This window comes from Octopus bimaculoides, chromosome 7 (genome assembly GCF_046866305.1).
Source record: "Octopus bimaculoides isolate indiv1 chromosome 7, ASM4686630v1, whole genome shotgun sequence".
Classification (NCBI taxonomy): domain Eukaryota; kingdom Metazoa; phylum Mollusca; class Cephalopoda; order Octopoda; family Octopodidae; genus Octopus; species Octopus bimaculoides.
This window is the reverse complement of record NC_142934.1, coordinates 62,369,323-62,389,463: the sequence shown is the minus strand read 5'-3', so window position 1 is coordinate 62,389,463 and position 20,141 is coordinate 62,369,323. Positions and strand designations below refer to the sequence as shown.

Here is a 20,141-nt window from a genome sequence, read left to right as displayed (position 1 = left end):
TCGAAAGGATGAAAGGCAAAGTCAACTTTGGTGGAATTTGAATTTAGAACATAAAGATGGACGAAATGCCACTAAGCATTTTGTCCAGCATGCTAACATTTCCGCTAGCTTGCCACTTTAATAATAATAATAATAATAATCTTTTCTACTATCGGCACAAGGCCTGAAATTTCAGGGAGGTGTATAGTTGATTATATCGACCCCAGTATTCAACTGGTACTTATTTTACCAACCCCAAAAGGATGAAAGGCAAAGTCAACCTTGGTGGAATTTGAACTCAGAACATAAAGATGGATGAAATGTTACTAATCATTTTGTCCACCTTAATAATTTAATATAATTCTTCCTACTATAGGCACAGGATCTGAAACTTTTGGGGATGGGGCTATTCAGTTATATCAACCCCAGTGCTCAACTGGCATTTACTTTTACCAGCCCCAAAAGGATAAAAAACAAAATTGACCTTTGTAGAATTTGCACTCTCGACATAAGTTGGTGGAAATGCCATTAAGTATTTTGTACAGCATGCTAATGATTCTCTTTGCCTGGTACCTATCTTGACTAAAAGAGTGAGAAAACACCATTTGGCTAAAATCTAAAATGAATGAAAATTAAAGTTGATCTTGGTGGAATTTTATCTCAGGAAGTAAAAAGCTGGAGCAAATACTGCAGGCTATTTTATCATCCATTCTCATAATTTTGCCAACTCATATCAACTGTGCTATCTATTATTCAAGGTGTGTGTGTGTGTTTAAGAGACTAGAATCCAGGAACACTAGTAGCAATCTTTATTGGTAAAGTTAAAAAGTTTGTTAAAGTGGTATTTTATTGCTAGAAGAGCTTCTTGTGTTTTAAGACCAATTCCTTCTTTGGAGAATGATAAAAGGTTCTCTTCATTCTAAATCCATGCAGAGATGTAGTTGGGAGGAGGGTACAATACCTTCTAGGTATTGGTGTGAAAGGGTGCAAAATTTTCTCTTGCTTATTGTGCTTGTTAATTAACACGAACGCACCAAAATTGTCTTTGTTTCCTTAGATACTGATCTTGTTTTGTAACTCAGTTTCACCCTCTCGTGGACTAAGGGTGATGTAAAACCTTTTCTCAATTTCCAAAGGAAGTCTTTTGTATCAGGGAATTGAAATCACTTTTCTCAAATGCATACAAACTTTAAACACATTACACCTCATGTGTGTATATATATATATATATATATATATATATATATATAGGGAGAGAGAGAGAAAAGCAATTATGCAGATAAACAAATTAATTATAACAGCATGGGTTTGATATACAAATTGGTCCCCCGTAAAGACATCAGAGTTAGAATCATTTGAGCGCTATAAAGTGTTTTCTACACTGAGAATCTCTGGATCTCATATGTTGACTATGTGTATATGTGTGTGTGTGTGTGTTGAAATTTATTGGGCTGAGAAGTGAATTAATAATTAGAGCCAATGTTGTTTATTTTTATTAAAACGATCCAGGAAATGGTATTTTAGCATATTCCAGTCCTTGAATATTCCAGTAGGTTTATGTATGTCTTTGTCTCTACTTTTGTAAGCAACACATATAGTATTTTATTTATTTTTTTAAAATACAATCTTTTTGTTTTCTGGTACTTTTTTTGTATTTGCTGCTGGAAAATGGTATGAGTATAATAAAGAATATTTTTATACTACCCTTACACTAACCATATTTCTACATTTTTTGTATGACTTTGAATAGATTGTTGATTTTTGCATATATATATATATATATATATATATATATATATATATATATATATGTAATATAAGGTTGCACGTTTGCAAAATTATGTTACGATATTAATATGAATGTTACTAAAAAAATAGTTACTGAAAATAATCAATAAATGGCACTGGTAGATATATAGTATGATATTAGTTCAATGATATTGTGAAAAACCTCTGTTATTTGTTCTTTATATGTTCCCTTCAAATAATAATGATAATGATTATGAGAACACATTTTCAGTTGTGATTAATTTCTTTTAGAACTAAATACATCTGAGACACATTTCTTAAATTTAATGAAAAATCACACACACACAGGCACGCACACACGCACGTGCACATGCACACACACACACACACACACACACACACCAATTAAGCAATTAAGAAACATTCTATTATTAGATTGTGGGTATGGTAAAACTGTAATTACGCTTAACTGTCTAATGTCTCCAGAGTTGGTAAATCTTCGCTTTGCATTTAAGAAAGCAAAAATTTACCAGTTTCTAATGACTTGTGACTTTTGGAAATTATTCTAAAATTAAGTAACTTTTGAGAAATTAAGACGTAAAAAAAATATATAAAAAAAAACAAGCAAAAAGCATGATTTGCTTATTAAATTATTTGTATTCCCTTAAAACTCTGAGTTATCTTGGCTGTCAGTTAATGTAAAGCAGAGGGTCATTTAGTTTGAGAACTGCACTTGTAAATGTCTGAGGTTTCATTTTAGATTTTGTTGGGGGGGAAATATTATATAGAATCTTTGTCTTATGGAATGATTAATTTCTTTTCCATTAAAATCTATCAATATTTCCATTCCTCATAATTTTTATATCAATTTAAACCCTTCCCCATGCTTGCATGAGCTAGTTATGTTTCCTCTAGCCCCACTTGTTGCAACTTCTGGCAGTTCTTTGTCATTACCTATGTACAAGTTCAACCACTTGAGATCAGCTTTCATAATCCCTTCCTCTGTCTTCCTTTTCCACAAGTTCTTTTCATTTAAATCACTTGGCACCTCTTTATCCAGTTGTCATTCTCCATATACATCACAGATCTGTCCAATGCAGCTTTCCTCTTCCAAACTAAATTTGATTAATAGTACACTTGGTTTTTTTCTCAGCTCATTTGCATTCTATCATTCATGCACAATGATATACATCTCACATGTGAGCTCTACTTGGTTGCTTGACTTGCTAAAAATTGAAGCTAAATTCCTTCAAAACAAACCCTGCTATCTTAAATGTGGTAGAGCAAAAAGATATCCAAAAACTAGTTACAGGTAAAACTCCATTAATTGTAGGTGTGCACGACCAGTGTTGACCTGGCAATAAATGACAACATCCAGCAGGTCATGTTTACCTAATTCTTTGCCGGCCCTTGTTCATCCTCCATATTCAAGGTCCATGTATTTTAGCAGTTGATGTGGCTAACTGCTATGCTAGTCACTAGAATGACACTTTCCTATCCTACCTGATCAATAATGTGAATAACAAGCATGTGTCTTGATTCACCAGATATTTGTGACATCTGAGCTTTTTCTGCCTTTATATCCTTATTTGTATATAACTGTCAATTTCATTATTTAGCCCCTCTCTTGGGTCTGCTTGGAGTGGTTCATCTCTCTCATGCATTCTCTGCATTCAGCAACATTTCCATATAACGTTTCCATGCCTCTTTCTTCTTGTCAGTATTGATGGCAAATACATTTCTATTACTCTAATACACAGTTTTAACCAAAGAAATCTGGAACACCTCACACTTCTGTTTCTCTTATTGCCGGACATAATTTCAGCTTCTTATTGTGCTACATATACCAGATGGCTAGCTTCTCTTCTAACTACCTGTAATTGTTCCTTCCTCCTCACTTTTTCCAGTCCTGTCTCTTGGCTTTTATGGTTCTCTTTAATATATCATTCTACCACTACATCATTTTTTATTCTGGTGTAATCTTTGCTTCGTCCCAAAATCTGGTCTGCTGGCTGTCTTGTAGAAACTTCCAGTTGTCCTCTATGTTATAAATCTCCTCCTGTTCCTGCTGCCATCCATGTCCACCTACACACAGTGGTTCTCAAACTGGCATGCCCTCTATCGTCCTACCAAACATTTTGGTGAAAATTCTTTTGTTAATCCTTCTCAATAGTTTGTACCCATACAATTCTTTTATCACTGTAATATTAGACAAGCTTATAAAACATCTTAATTTCATTACGTATAACAAGTAAATAAAGGCAGAATCAGAACATCAGAAGAAATGCTTTGCAGTGTTTCTTTCAGTTTTTGATGTTCTGAGTTCAAGACTGGTGAAGCTCAACATTGCCTTTCATCCTTCTGAGATTGGTAAAATAATAGCAATCAAGAACTGGGGCCAGTTGTATCAATTAACCCCGTCTCTTCAAAAGTTGCTCAACTTGTGCCTAAATTAGAAACCATTAAATCTAACAGACTTCTCCCTTTTCAACAATCCCCAGCATCCTTCCATTAGAACCCCATGAGACCCACTGAACTAATACTTCTTTGACCCTGTGTCTGGTCATTGGATCTTTCAGCTTTCGTATCTTCCTTTCCCATATTGTTTTGCATTTGCATCTATAAGTTCATCTAGCTGTTATCTTGATGTCTTTAGTCTATGTATGTTGAATGATGGGGTACACACTTCATATTCATAACATGCTGTCAATTCTTTTTTATTTTTCTGGTGAGTATGAAGTCTACCTGGCTCGGGTGTTTGCCCTGATTTGTAGGTGATCTATTGCAATTATAAATTTGGCACATGCTTTTTTTAAAAAGTAAGCTGTAGATAGAATAAATTTGTTTTATTAAACCAATTGAAATTGAAAACAGAATAAACAGAAGAAACAAGATAAAATTTATAATCTTTCATTTATTAAACTAATTGCTTGTGAAATTTTCTAAAATATTTGCTGGTAGCAAAGTATAAATCATCATTCTGGGAAAAAAATGATAACACACACACACACACACACACACACACACACACACGCATATATATATGCATATATATATATATATATATATATATATATATATATATATATATATACATACGCACATATATATATATGCATATATATAATAGTTAAAAGTGCAGAAAACATAAATACCATGGATATATCATATATTATGATGTTTATACATCAGCATAGTATTACATATATATATATATATATATATATATATATATATATATATATATATATATATATATATCATTATAGATATAGGGCAGGGAATTGTCAATTAATTAATAAATTAATAATTAACATATATATATATATATAGATAAAAATTACATCCTTATGTTTGTGTCTATTGCCAGAAAATGTTCTTTATCTTGTAATTGCAGCAGTATTATTTACTGAAACCAGGTCTGTTTCTTTCTATTTAAAGTTTGTTGAATAGCTAGTTTCAAATTTTAATCTATCTCAAGTAGATTTAGAATGGATGATCTACCTTGGTATCACAAATTTGTTGCATTTTCTCAAACTCGTTGTGAAATTATTTCTTTTTATTATCATTAGAATGTTAAGTCAGTGAATTGAACACATCTCCCCGCCTTTTTCTTTGAAATATGTGAAATTTACCAAAATCCCCTGTATCATATTGATATTTACTTGAATGTCCTTAAACTAACCTTATTTGTTTTATATGTCTTTTACTGTTCTATTAACTTTATTCCTGTTAAATCTTCTTGTCTTTCCTTGCGGCATTTTTTTTTCATTTACTAATCTATATCCCACTCATACAAAAAAAAAAAAAAAAAAAAAGAAGAAAAAAAAAACAGTTTCAGTCATCCATAAGGAAAGACTTCAATTTTGATGCAGTATTCTAGCAGTACATTGATGCATTTTGGAGGAAAATAGATTAAAATGCTTGAGGCATTTGTCTTGAAACATTGGCAGTATTTCCCTACCTTGCAGTCTTTAGGATTAGAATAAATTTATTTATCTAGTGTGTATTTTAGAATAATGCAGTATATGTTTATATAAGTGTGTGTGTGTGTGTGTATATATATATATATATATGTAATATAAATATATAAGTATATATGTAATATAAATATATAAGTATATATATATATATATATATATATATGTATATATGTAATATAAATATATAAGTATATATATATATATATATATATATATATATATATATGAGTGTGTGTAATATAAATATATAAGTATATATATGTATCATCACCGTCATTGACATTTAATGTCTGTTTCCCCTGCTGGCATGGGTCAGTCAAACTATCCAACCCATACCATCATGGAAAACAGACATTAAATGATATATATGTGTGTGTGTGTTGGAAATGTTTGATAGACGCACAGGCATGGCAGTGTGGTAAGAATCTTGCTTCTCAACTACATGGTTTTGGGTTCAGTCCCACTGTGTGACACCTTGGTCAAGTGTCTTCTACTATAGCCTCGGGCTGACCAATGCCTTGTGAGTGAATTTGGTAGACAGAAACTGAAAGAAGTCTGTTGTATGTATGTATATATATGTGTGTGTGTGTTTGAGTTTGTACCCCCACCATCACTTGACAACTGGTGTTGGTGCGTTTATGTCCCCATAATCTAGTAATTCGGCAAAAGAGTCTGTGTACACGTGTGTACATACATGGATTATGATGTTATTTTTAATATATGTACGTGTACATACAAGTACTTATGTGCGTGTGCATGTGTGTGTGTATGTATGTATGTATGTATGTATGTATGTATGTATGTGTGTGTGTGTGTTTATATATATATAGGGTTGTCCGGAAAGTTCGTACCGATTTATAGTTGCTTACCTTTCGACTTATTTGCCATGAAACCACCTCAATTCTGGGAGAAGGTATTTTCAAGTTAAAGGTAAGATGGAGATACATTGTGCAACAAAATGGTTCATATTTGGTTGATTAAAAATGTAATGGCATGTACTTATTGGCCTTTTTCTTTCTTTTAAAAATTGGCACAAACTTTTCAGACAACCCAATACACACACACACTTGTATGCACATACAGATATACATAAACATATACAAATACATGTATCTGTTTCTAGTCACCCCAAAGTTAGGAATATAGCAATTTATGTTCAGAGCATTTGAATTTCTTCAGATATCTATAATTTTCTAATCTTAACCAATATATGTAGTTAAGTTCAAGAATTGCTTGATCACCTTTCATTGAAATACCTATCACACTTCAAAATTATTTCCTTAAGTACAATTTTTAACCAATAGTCTGAAATTTCTTGATGTTTTTCTACTTGCAATCACTCTGTTTTCTCACCTTTTGTTTCTTTGCATTTATTTTAAATATTTTCCTACCACAGTCTTTATTTTTTTAAAAAATTCATTATTAGTCCAAAAATTGAATAATTACAACTCTGAGTGTGTACAGAATAAAATATATTTTGATTTATTTGAAATTATCATTTGTCAGGATTATCTTCCAAAATACATTCAATAAGTTGCTTAACAGCAGAGAATTATTCAATACCTATTTTTGGTGCGTAGATTTTTAAATATTAAATAACTATAGACACACACACACACACACATATACACACACACACATATATGTATGTGTATATATATATACATATATATATGTGTGTATGTATATATATATATGTATATATATATATATGTATATATATATATATATATATATATATATATATATATATACATATATATATATACATATATATATATATATATGAATGGTATCGTTAGTTATTTTTAAATGTGTGCCGTGTGTTCCCTAACTTGCAAGCTTTTAGTTGCATCATCAAAGAATTTGTCTTCATGTAGTATGTCTAGAGCAAAATGCAGTTTGCCAAAGGCAAGGAGTTGAGTACCTTGAGCCAAACAGCTTTATAACGCTCATCTTTCACCAAACTAGGGATAGAGTTGACCTTCCATAAACAATTGTCAATTTTATATTGCTACAAACTGATGTTTGTTAAGTTGCTTCATCCTCATGGTACCAGTTTACTGCATTGCGGAGTGTCTGCTAGGCAGACTGAATCACTTGCTTAAGAATGAAGTGCTTGTGCAGCATTAGTGACCCTTCAGTTATTTATCCTCTATCTCTGTCTGTCTGTCTCACCCTCTCCCCTTCTCTCTATATATTTGTATGTATATATATATATATATATATATACATACAAATATTTCCACATTCTTTCATACATACATGTATGTATGTATTTACCTGCCATCTCTAAAGAGCGCATGTATTAGGCAGTTGTCCTTTTACCTGATATCCAGTGTGAAACTGATTGGTAAGGTTCACTGTAATGGTTCTCTAATACTATGTATGTTGAAATATTGCTAACCTTGGGGGTATTTGTTTAATCAGTCTCTCTAACTTAATATACTTACAGTTATTCAATTACTGAATTGCATACGATATTAACTTCAGGAAAATAATTTACATTATACTTGTAAGCAAAACCATGAACTGGAGATAAACTTGAGTCTTTATGTTGGTTTGTGATTTATGGATCAATTAGCTAGGCATAAATGATAGCAAAAATAACCCAAAATAGATTATTCTCATCACTGTAAACAGACTTTATGGATTTTTATATATAATCGTTGATAGTTTTTCTGTTCTTTATTTTGTTTTGTAAGAAAGGTTATTTTCTTTTTCTAACTACAAATCAAAAATTTTGACTTATGAAATTGAATAATAATTATTCAGCTAGTAAGTAATGATTGATGAAGTATATTTTGATAACTAAACAGTGAGGGGAGGAAAAAAAGGAAACTGGCTGCATTTTGTTTTTGTGATTTTCCTATCTCATATGAGATCACTTAAAAATTACAAATTTCGTAATTATCTGTCAATATTTACACATATCTAACCTTTTTGCTATATCTAGGTATATTTCTCTGATATTCAAATGAGGTTTCCTAATTTTTCACCCAATATCTCGCTTATTTCTATTTAAAATGTTATTTTGATCATTCCAGCGTGTTTCTAAGGCTGTTTTATGTTAGAAATCAAAGTTTCCTAAAAAAATTCCACTTAATAGAATTATGGGAAGTAATGGGTTAACTTAAATATACATGTGAAATATGTATCAGAATTTAATTTAATCCTTATGTCACCTTTCTTTTGTTGATATATACTGCTTGTGTTTCAATTAACTTTGAAAATAATGAAGAATTTTGTAAAATAACTTTATTGTCATTATGCTGGTGTGTGGAACATAGATTCACATGAAGATTTAATGAATGGTTTTACTTAGTTTTTTTTTTTTAATATGCAACCTATTGATAAACTATATATAGAAACAGATGCTTGTTGTTTTCAGATGAAGAATTAGTTATTAGTTATATTTTATTTTAAAGCAATTATAGAACTAATTATTAGGTATGTTTTAAATTGAAGCAACCATTGAACTCATTACTAGTTAGGCAGATGTTAAACGATAATGATGATGACTGAAACAATTAAAAATCTAGGAACTTTTTCTCCCGTTTTCTTATAAAATTACTTCAAAGTATTTAACAGCATAGGTGTATCTCTAAAGCCAAGTACTACAAGTAGGCTGAACATACATAACCGTTTCATTACCATACTTTTCTTCAAATACACTGCCTTTGTTTCAATTAATGGAAATTGATGAAGAATTTAGTAAAATAACTATTGTCATTATCAAGCTGGTGTCTGGGACATTAAGATGAAGTTTTTATAGAAGTTTTCAATTTAGATCACTTTAAAACGGAATTTGTGTCATAGAGCCAAGGGCTGAATCAGAGAGGTTGACATAAATAGGGGTTTAAATTACTGGACTAATTATAGTGCAGCTTTTAAAAGTCTTGTGTTCTGAGTTTAAATCCTGTTTGGGCCAGCTTTCTTTTCCTCCATATACTGATAGAGTACATATCAGTTGTACCCTTGCATATAAATAGCTTCCAAAATTGAAAAGAACAACTAACTATTGATACAATCCCTGTTTTATAACATTACTTTTCTATTCAACTGTTTGTTAATATTTTTCTTACAACCTGACTGTTCTAACACTTTTCTAGCACTGTTGTTTTTGTTGCTGCTATTATTAATTATTATTATTATTATTATTATTATTATTATTATTATTATTATTATGCATGCATGCATGCAGCATATTTACCAAGTGGTTGTTTATTTTATGGCTTGAACCCTTATTATTCTTGTTTGTTTAATATTTTGTTTGATTTTGTTTTGTATTATGTGCATCATCTGATAAAGAAATAAAAATGTTAGTTGGCAACCAAATTGCTATTTGTAAACACTGAACTCTGTTGATTCCTAAGGCCATGACTAGATGTTGTAAATTATCTATAATTCAACCTATATTGATTGACTGACTTATATGTTCTCAGTGTTAAATTACACACACATACACACGCACACATATACATATATATATATATATATATATATGTGTGTGTGTGTGTGTATGTATATATAATAGTGTAAATGTATTTTATGGTCTTTTTATTTAAATTTCATTTCAAAGATCTTAAGCAGATATGAAATTCAAAGGATCTTGTGTCCTTTAATAATTTGTACAGAATAAAAGTAAAAGTTTTAGATTCAAATAAATATTATCAGGTATTTTTCTTCATTTGTATATGAAAATTACAAGGGATTAAATTTTGTATTAACATCAGTTTATCAATTTAATATTTGTTGAAAAGGATTCAGTTAGTTTTGATGCACAATATGTAAATGAAATTTAAAAAAAAAAAAAAAAATTCCTTTACAATCTGGGGATTTTAATTTTGGTAATATTTTTTCATTCAAAATCCATTAAATGCTTGTAGTATTTCTCTAATCATTTGTTTATTAACTTTTTTTATTTTTAGGTAAAAGAAACCAATCGTCTCTCAAAACAGATACACTTTCTGACAGTGGTTTAGTAAAGGCATGCCAAGAAAAGCATTCCTCCATATCCCTTACTGATCCCATTATTAATACAAATAAGTGCCTTCAAAAAATTGATGGACAAGTTAATGAAGCCTTCTTAATTGACAGGGAAACTCCGGAAAAATTGTCCCTGGAAAACTGTCACAATCACCAATCTGAAAATATAAATTCTGCCCAAGAAAGTGAAAATACATTATCGGATTGCTCCGAAGTTGCCGAAGTAATTCCTAACAATATTGATACAGTATTGAGTTGTTCAGAATCTGGAGGGTGTCATTCAAATAATGTTGACTCATTATCTGCGTCTTCAGAACGTTTAGAAGTTGTCTCATTAAGTAATGCTGACACTATGTCAAGTTGTTCAGAACCTTTAGAGGTTGTTCTGCATGACGATGTCGTATCTGATTGTTCAGAGCCAGCAGATGTTTCAAAAGATTCCAATTTACACTCCAATTATTCAGACAATTGTACATCAGCACGAGACTTGGTTTCCAACAACAGCAGCAGTGCCATATCAAATAGTAGTGATCTCAACAAAAAAGAAGATAAAAGTGATTCATGCATAGACAGCCCGACCGAGGCCTCTCAAGACAATAGTCTTGGCCCTTGTTCTTCATCAACAATTACAAGTGAAAGAAATTCAACTGATGAACAGATAACAATACTTGAGCTTCTGAAAGAGGAGTATGCTAAAACGAGTCTTGGGGAAAAAATGAAAGAAGAAGTGATAGTGGAGGAAGAGGAGGAGGAAGATTCTGAGGTGAAGGATGAATTTGAGTCTGATTATTATCAACCACCCCATAGTCCTCTCCATAATCAAAAATCAGCTAGCGACCCAGACATTCATCAAAGTGTTATTTGTCGGATTAGGAACACTGAGCTGTCTCTTGCTGAGACATTAACAGAAGGCACAAGTAGTATTGGACCAAAAAGTAATGTCTGGTCACAGACTTCAAACACTGGGTCTTCTGCCATATCATCGTCATCATCATTTCCTGAACTTTCGCGGATATACAACTTAAAATATGATACACCGAGGCTTGTGCCAACTGTAGGGAACAAAACTTTGAAGTAAGTAGTTTTTTTTTTTTTATCTTTCAACCCCTCTTTGTTCTATTAAAATTTTCTACAATCTCTTCTTCCTCAAGTACATTTACTGTTGATGCTCAAATATAAGATGAGCCTAAATACAAGTAACCTTTGTTACATTTCAGGAAATTCTACAATTATTTAAATCATCCTGTCTGTTTCTGGAACTCTCTGCTGAAATAAAATAACCTTTCATGTGAACTCTCTTAAGACTCAAATATAAAGCAATCTGTTTTAATTTTTTTAATGAATTGTATAAGCTATAAGTTACATTTAAACATATACAATATTTTTGTGTCAACCCTAACTAAGCAAACTTGTGGTCAAATGTATTGCAGCTTTAACAGTCCCATCTTTTTGTAAAGTAGGGAGTGCATTGTCTTTATTTTAGAAAATATGGTGTTCTATGAGGAAGAATTAGCTGCTTTTTCTAGCAGATCAAGTGGCTGTGTAGAGTCTGAATGTGTGTCTGATAACGTATGCTTATACTTTTGAATATATACATTGACATTCAAATAAATGAGGCAAACTACACTATTATATGGTGTAGGTTACTTAAGCAGTTGATGGTTATAAGGAGTTAGAAATAAGCTCAGGAACTTTTGGAATGAAGCAGTTGTTGGATAACACCTTGAAAATTAACACCATCAAATGAACTGATGCAGGATTAAGCCATGTAAGAAGTACACAATTGTGAAGAGTGTAACACACACTGACTTGGTAATGATGAACATGTGCAACAACTTGTGTATGTTAAGAGTAATTTGTTGCTATTATGCAAAAGTGTCATAAGTGCAAAACATTACTTTTTCAGAAAATGAAAAAATAGTTTCACCATTCCATTTCTTTTTACATTTGCAACAGTTTCAGCTTAACAATAATACATTGTTGGGTGCATAAAATCATAACTCCATGCATGTATGATACTTTCAGTAAGAAATATTTTTGCAAAATTGTCACATGTGGGACTTATTACACTTTTGAAAAATGTTAAACTGTTGTACTACACTTTTCATATCTTGGCATCTGAAGCAGCTGGGGATACAATAGTTTGACCAAAAGAACTGGCTATTCCAAGCAAAGTTAATTATTGAAAACAATGCATTTGGATACACAACAGCAACGATATATATATATATATAATCTGAAAAGTATAGTATTAAATATCCATTACGACTGGTCTTACCAATCGGTTTTGTCTAGAGAATACATCATCATCATCGTTTAACGTCCGCTTTCCATTCTAGCATGGGTTGGACGATTTGATTGAGGACTGGTGAAACCGGATGGCAACACCAGGCTCCAATCTAATTTGGCAGAGTTTCTACAGCTGGATGCCCTTCCTAATGCCAACCACTCAGAGAGTGTAGTGGGTGCTTTTACGTGTCACCTGCACGAAAATGGCCACGCTCGAAATGGTGTCTTTTATGTGCCACCCGCACAAGAGCCAGTCCAGGGGCACTGGCAACGATCTCGCTCGAAAACCCTACAAAGGCCAGTCAAGCGGTACTGGCAACGGTCACGCTCAAGATGGTACATCTTATGTGCCACCTGCACAAGAGCCAGTCCAGGGGCACTGGCAACGATCTCACTTGGCTTGCCGGGTCTTCTCACGCACAGCACATTTCCAAAGGTCTCGGTCAGTAGTCATCGCCTCGGTGAGGCCCAATGTTCGAAGGTCTTGCCTCACCACCTCAGCCCAGGTCTTCCTGGGCCTACCTCTTCCACGGGTTCCCTCAACTGTTAGGGTGTGGCACTTTTTCACGCAGCTATCCTCATCCATTCTCACCACATGTCCAAACCAGCGCAATCGTCTCTCTTGCACACCACAACTGACGCTTCTTATGTTCAGCTTTTCTCTCAAGATACTTACACTCTGACGGGTATTCACATTGACATTACACATCCAGCGGAGCATACTGGCTTCATTCCTTGCGAGCTTACGCATGTCCTCAGCAGTCACAGCCCATGTTTCACTGCCATGTAGCATGGCTCTTCGTACACATGCGTCATACAGTCTGCCTTTTACTCTGAGTGAGAGTCCTTTGTCGCCAGCAGAGGTAAGAGCTCTCTAAACTTTGCCCAGGCTATTCTTATTCTAGCAGCTACACTTTCAGCGCACCCACCCCCACTACTAACTTGGTCACCCAGATAGCGGAAGCTATCGACTACCTCTAGTTTTTCTCCCTGGAATGAAATAGAAGTTGTTTCCTGTTTGTTTACAGTGTTTATTGCACCTGAACATCTGCCACATACAAAAACTAACTTCGTAGTTAATCTGCCTTTGATATTGCTGCACCTCTTATGTGTCCATAGCTTGCACCAGGTACATCTTATAGAGTTACTACCTACTCCTTTTCTGCATACTGAGCAGGGCCATCTACCTGAAGGGGTTTGTGTTTTATCTACCTTCCTACTTATTAGGATTTTGGTTTTTGCTAGGTTGACTCTAAGGCCCTTCGATTCTAGTCCTTGCTTCCACACCTTAAACTTCTCCTCTAGTTCTGATAGTGACTCCGCAATTAGTGCAAGGTCATCAGCATAGAGGAGCTCCCAGGGGCAACCTGTCTTTAATTCCCCTGTGATCCCCTGGAGGACAATGGACTGTTATTTGGTAACAATCCAATTATATAAATTTATGGTGTGAGGGGGTGGGGTGCTGTTAGCATTATTTATGCATTTGATATGTGGGTGTGGCAGGATACACCTGATAGCTTTACTACTTTTCAATGAACATGTCCATTCTTGTAAAAGGAATTAGTCATATGTAAGGCTGTATTATCAACCAGGCACACACATTCACATACATATGTATCTGATTAATGGGCTTTGTAGTTTGTATACTGGCAAATAAATTTTGTCCAAGGGATATCAATCAGTTATCAATGTTCTGATCAAAAGACAGTTTCATTATCTTCCTTCAAAAAACTGGATGGATTTTTTCTGATTGTTTCATTCTGTGGTTTCTGTGGTTACCATGAAAAATATTCCTTGTAATAGATTTTGTTGAGTTTAGGAATTTCTGTGAGAGACTTGGCATTAATGTGTTTTGTTAAATGTGTTTTTTTTTAATTTTTATATGAAGAACTGAGTTCTATAGGTTTGCTATGTGATTTTTAACATCCTAGCTGACATAGAATTTTTTTCTGAGTTCTCTGAGGTGCAGGTGTGGTTGTGTGGTTAAGAAGTTTGTTTCCCAACCATATGGTTTTGGGTTCAGTCTCACTGTGTGGTACCTTGGGTGAGTGTTCTTTTCTGTAGTCCCGGGCCAGCGAAAGCAATGAAAGGATTGTGAAAGGATTTGTTTGATGAAACTGGAAGAAACTCATCTCTCTCTCTATATATCTATCTATCTATCTATCTATATATATATATATATATATATATATATATATATATATATATATATATATATATACTCTACTTCACTCTCAGAGTGGTTGGCATTAGGAAGGGTATCCAGCTGTAGAAACTCTGCCAAATCAGATTGGAGCCTGGTGTCGCCTCCTGGTCCACCAGTCCTCAGTCAAATCGTCCAACCCATGCTAGCATGGAAAGCGGACGTTAAATGATGATGATGATGATTATATATATATATATATATATATATATATATATATATATATACATACATACATATATATATGTATATATATATCTATATATATAAAAATGAGAATGTGTGTCTGTCTGTCTGTCTGTCTGTCTGTGTGAATCCCTAAAACTCGAGAACTACGCAACCAATTTCATTCAAATTTTACACATGCCTTACTTAGGGTTCCAGTTGTGTTTTAGTCAAAAAAAATTATTAACTTCTTGCAGAGTTCAAGCACACGGCAACATAATATCTCCTCCACTGTTTAAGTATTACGTGTCAAAAGTGAAACAAAAACACTCATGTCAAATACTTTCACTTTAAAAATGAAACTATTCCACTAACTGAAACAATCACATTTCGATACTGTAGTGACAGATACTTTCACAGAGAGAGAAAGAGAGAAAGAGAGAGACAGAAAGAGAGAGAGAGAGAGAGATGTATATGTATACATATACATGTATATGTACACCATTTCGATACTGTAATGACAGATACTTTCAGAGAGAAAGAGAGAGAGAGAGAGAGAGAGAGAGACAGAGAGAGAGAGAGAAAGAGATGTATATGTATACATATAGATGTACACGTATATGTATATATATATAGATCTATACATACATGTATATGTATACATATGTGTAGATGTATATATATATATAGATGTACATGTAATATGTACACATATATACATATATACATGCATACAAATATCTATACATATATACACCCATCACACACACATACACATGCACACAAACACACACATTAGTCATTTGTTTTCTTATCCAAAACTACGTCAAAAGTACTGAATGGATCTTTATGAAATTTGGAAATTATATTCTTTGCATAACGGCCATAACTCCCATGAAAATTCATATATTTTTGATGTTGATGAAATTTTAACCTGAACATAACAGATGAGCATTATTTAGAAAATGATGTCACACGTTATCGAGGCTACCATTCTTTCTGGATGTGCAAAAGGGGATGACGTCTTTATTCCAAGAATTCCTCTTACTCCATCAGGAGAAGACATTCCTTTTACATTCAGAAGACTACAATTCCCCCTTCGTGTGACTTTTGCCATGTCCATAAACAAATATCAGGGTCAAACACTGTCTGTAGCTGGTCTTCTCTTGGAAGAGCCCTGCTTCTCACATGGACAACTGTATGTTGGCTGCTCAAGAGTGGGCAGCAACAAAAAACCTATTTGTATATGCTCCACAAGGGAAAACAAGGAACATAGTTTACAATGAGGTGTTATAATCACAACAGCAAGAAAGTATGTACATGATCACCTTCTTTTACGAAACTTCATTGACTTTCATATATTTATATTGATATACATATATATACATGTGTTTGGGTGCGTGTGTGTATATACATCTCTATATATAAAGATGATGCGTAGTCTAGACGGCGTTTTTAGATTTCATTATTCTCTTTAACCCGGGCAACGCCGGGTATTTCTGCTAGTATATATATATATATATATATATATATATATATATATATATATATATATATATATATATATATATATAAAGTATGAGATGAGAATTTATGGAAAAGTACCCCCATAGAAACTCAACAGACTGTTAAATATGGAGAAGAGATGTTTTTTTAAAAAAAGAATTTTAATACATGCATACGACCATTTTGAACAGCAATATTAACATGTATATAGCTATATATTACTGTTCTCCTCAGTGCAGAAAAAGAATGCAACAAAAAATTATTATTATTATTATTGTTACAGAAGGCTTAATGGAGGAAGTAGCAAATAACATATTCGGATATACTCTTTTACTCTTTTACTTGTTTCAGTCATTTGACTGTGGCCATGCTGGAGCACTGCCTTTAGTCGAGCAAACCGACCCCAGGACTTATTGTAAGCCTAGTACTTATTCTATCGGTTCTTTTGCCGAACCGCTAAGTTACGGGGACATAAACACACCACCATCAGTTGTCAAGCGATGGTGGGGGGACAAACACAGACAAACAAACAAACACACACACACACACACACACACACATACATATATACGACAGGCTTCTTTCAGTTTCCGTCTACCAAATCCACTCACAAGGCTTTGGTCAGCCCGAGGCTTTAGTAGAAGACACTTGCCCAAGGTGCCACGCAGTGGGACTGAACCCGGAACCATGTTGTTCGTAAGCAAGCTACTTACCACACAGCGACTCCTACGCCTAAATTTTTGTCGGCAGCCAGCCATGAGGATTGAACTCACATCCCTCTAATATCCGGTTAGAATATATAAATATTTTATCCTTATAAATGCATCAAAAAATTATTATTATTGTTACAAGCACCCACTACACTCTGGGCATGGTTGGAGTTAGGAAGGGCATCCAGCTGTAGAAACTCTGCCAAATCAGATTGGGGCCTGGTGTAGCTATCTGGTTTCACCAGTCCTCAGTCAAATCGTCCAACCCATGCTAGCATGGAAAGCGGACGTTAAACGATGATGTTACATAAGACATGTTGGAGGAAGTAGCAAATAACATATCCAGATATACATATTTTATCCTTATGGAAGATCATGAGCATACTCAAAAAAAAAAAAAACCAGTTGTTGTTGAGTCTAGTTGTGAAAGAACTAAAACTTTTTAGTTCTTTCGCAACTAGACTCCAACACCGTAACCACTAAGTCTGACAGGTTCCTATGAGTTGGAGACCACATTGTGCTTCACTCCCTTTATTTTGGCATGATTTCTATGGTTGGGCTGCCCTTGGGTGCTTTTTTTTTTTGTGGATCCAGCATCAGTGAAGTTGCTGTGAAACTTTGAAGACTGAAGACCCTAAAGGTCTCACATGACTGAGAGGAGAATAGGAAAGAGAACATACTGATTGTAGGTGAGGTGATGAGAGAGGGTGAAGTCTGATGCAAGGAACAGATTTATGGTCATGAGAGGGTGGTGGTGGAGTGAGTAACAGAGTTGACATGGTTGGGGGTGGGTGTATGGAACGAGCAGAAGAAAAGGGGAAGGGTTTAGTACCAGTAGTTAGGGAGAAAGGGAGGGATATAGAAGGGTGATGAGGTGTGTTGATTAGGGAACGGATCCAGTGCTCTTCCACATTTGTTGTTGTTGGCACTCAGTTGCTTACGACGTCGAGGGTTTCAGTTGATCCGATCAACGGAACAGCCTACTCGTGAAATTAACGTGCAAGTGGCTGAGCACTCCACAGGCACGTGTACCCTTAACGTAGTTCTCGGGGATATTCAGCGTGACACAGTGTGACAAGGCTGACCCTTTGAATCACAGGCACAACAGAAACGGGAAGTAAGAGTGAGAGAAAGTTATGGTGAAAGAGTGCAGCAGGGTTCGCCACCATCCCCTGCCGGAGCCTCATGGAGCTTTAGGTGTTTTCGCTCAATAAACACTCACAACACCCGGTCTGGGAATCGAAACCGCGATCCTATGACGGCGAGTCCGCTGCCCTAACCACTGGGCCATTGTGCCTCCACTCTTCCACATTATAGAGACAAATATAGGCAGGAGTTGTGAGGGGAAGGGAATATGAGAGAAAAAGATGAGGGTTGGCAAGGATTCAGAGAGGGTCATGGGAGGAAAGAGATTTGTGGCAGGATTGGGATAGGTCAGGAAGCAAGAGGTGACGGGGGGGGGGGATAAGGTAACAGAGATAAGGTGTGGGGGAGAACGGTAGGTGAATGCAGTGAAAGTAGTGAAAGAAAGAGAGGCTGGAAGGGACCCTGGAAATGGGAAGGGAGAACAGATTATGAATGCAGGGGAAGTATCACAGGTGGGGTTGGGGTTGTAGAGAAGGGACAATGAAAGAGAAAGAGATAGAAGAGTAGTGGTTGAATACACTGTGTGTAGGTGTTTGTGTGTGTGTATGTGTGTGTTTGCATGCAGTCGTGTGTGTATACATGTGTGTGTCTGTATTGCCTTTTGTTTCAAACTATCCCTCGAAATACAAGGAAATAGAATATAGGTGAAAAGTCATGAGATTATTGATTATATTATATAGATCACTATTAGTGAGATGAGTGGCACACTTTACTTATTGACATTTCCAGATCAATATTGTTATCGATATTATTATATAAATCATTACTGTGAAAGAAATTGTCGTCATCATCATCATCATCATAACCACCACCACCATCACCCTCTTTCTCTTCCTTCACATCATCATCATCATCAACATTATCATCATTAGTTGCTTATGTATTCATGCATTCATTCATTTTCGTTAATGAAATGTTTTGGCTGAAAGGAACTTCAAGCTTCATTGTATACAACCATGTGCCCACACACATATATATATACACCTTCCGGGTTTAACAATTTCAGATGGGCTTGAACACAGTGATATTGATTAATTTACAGTATAAATGTGTATGTCTGTGGGGTGGGGGGGTGCTACAACTATGCAACTTTGTGTTCATGGATAGTGAAACAGTTCCCCTCACTGATAGAGAGAAATAGTTTGACGATATGCTTCAGCTGTTAATTCAAATGTTAATAATTGGTGTGGAAACATTTGAAAAATAAAAAGGGGAGAGAGAGAGAGAGAGGGAGTATTTGTTCTAGAGATCCGAGTTTTTCAAGGAAACACTACCACCACCACCACCACCAATATCATCATCACTTACATCTTTCATGCTTGCATGGGTTGAATAGTTTGACAGGATCCATTGGGTCTGAAGATTAGACTGTACTCCAATGTCTGCTTTGGGATGGTTTCTATGGCTGGACAGCCTTCCTAA

The 20,141-nt window shown here is 34.4% G+C and overlaps 1 protein-coding gene across 50 annotated transcripts in view; it reads left to right on the top strand.

Annotated features, from left to right (window-relative positions):
- The window catches only part of LOC106874649 (protein FAM135A), a 293,022-nt gene that overhangs the window by 245,853 nt on the left and 27,028 nt on the right, over window positions 1–20,141 (top strand). For all 50 annotated transcript variants that reach the window (XM_089355425.1, XM_089355405.1, XM_089355400.1 and 47 more), the window contains one exon: window positions 10,643–11,774. In XM_089355425.1, the coding sequence (XP_089211551.1) occupies window positions 10,643–11,774 (1,132 nt within the window). The remainder of the gene's footprint in view (window positions 1–10,642; window positions 11,775–20,141) is intronic.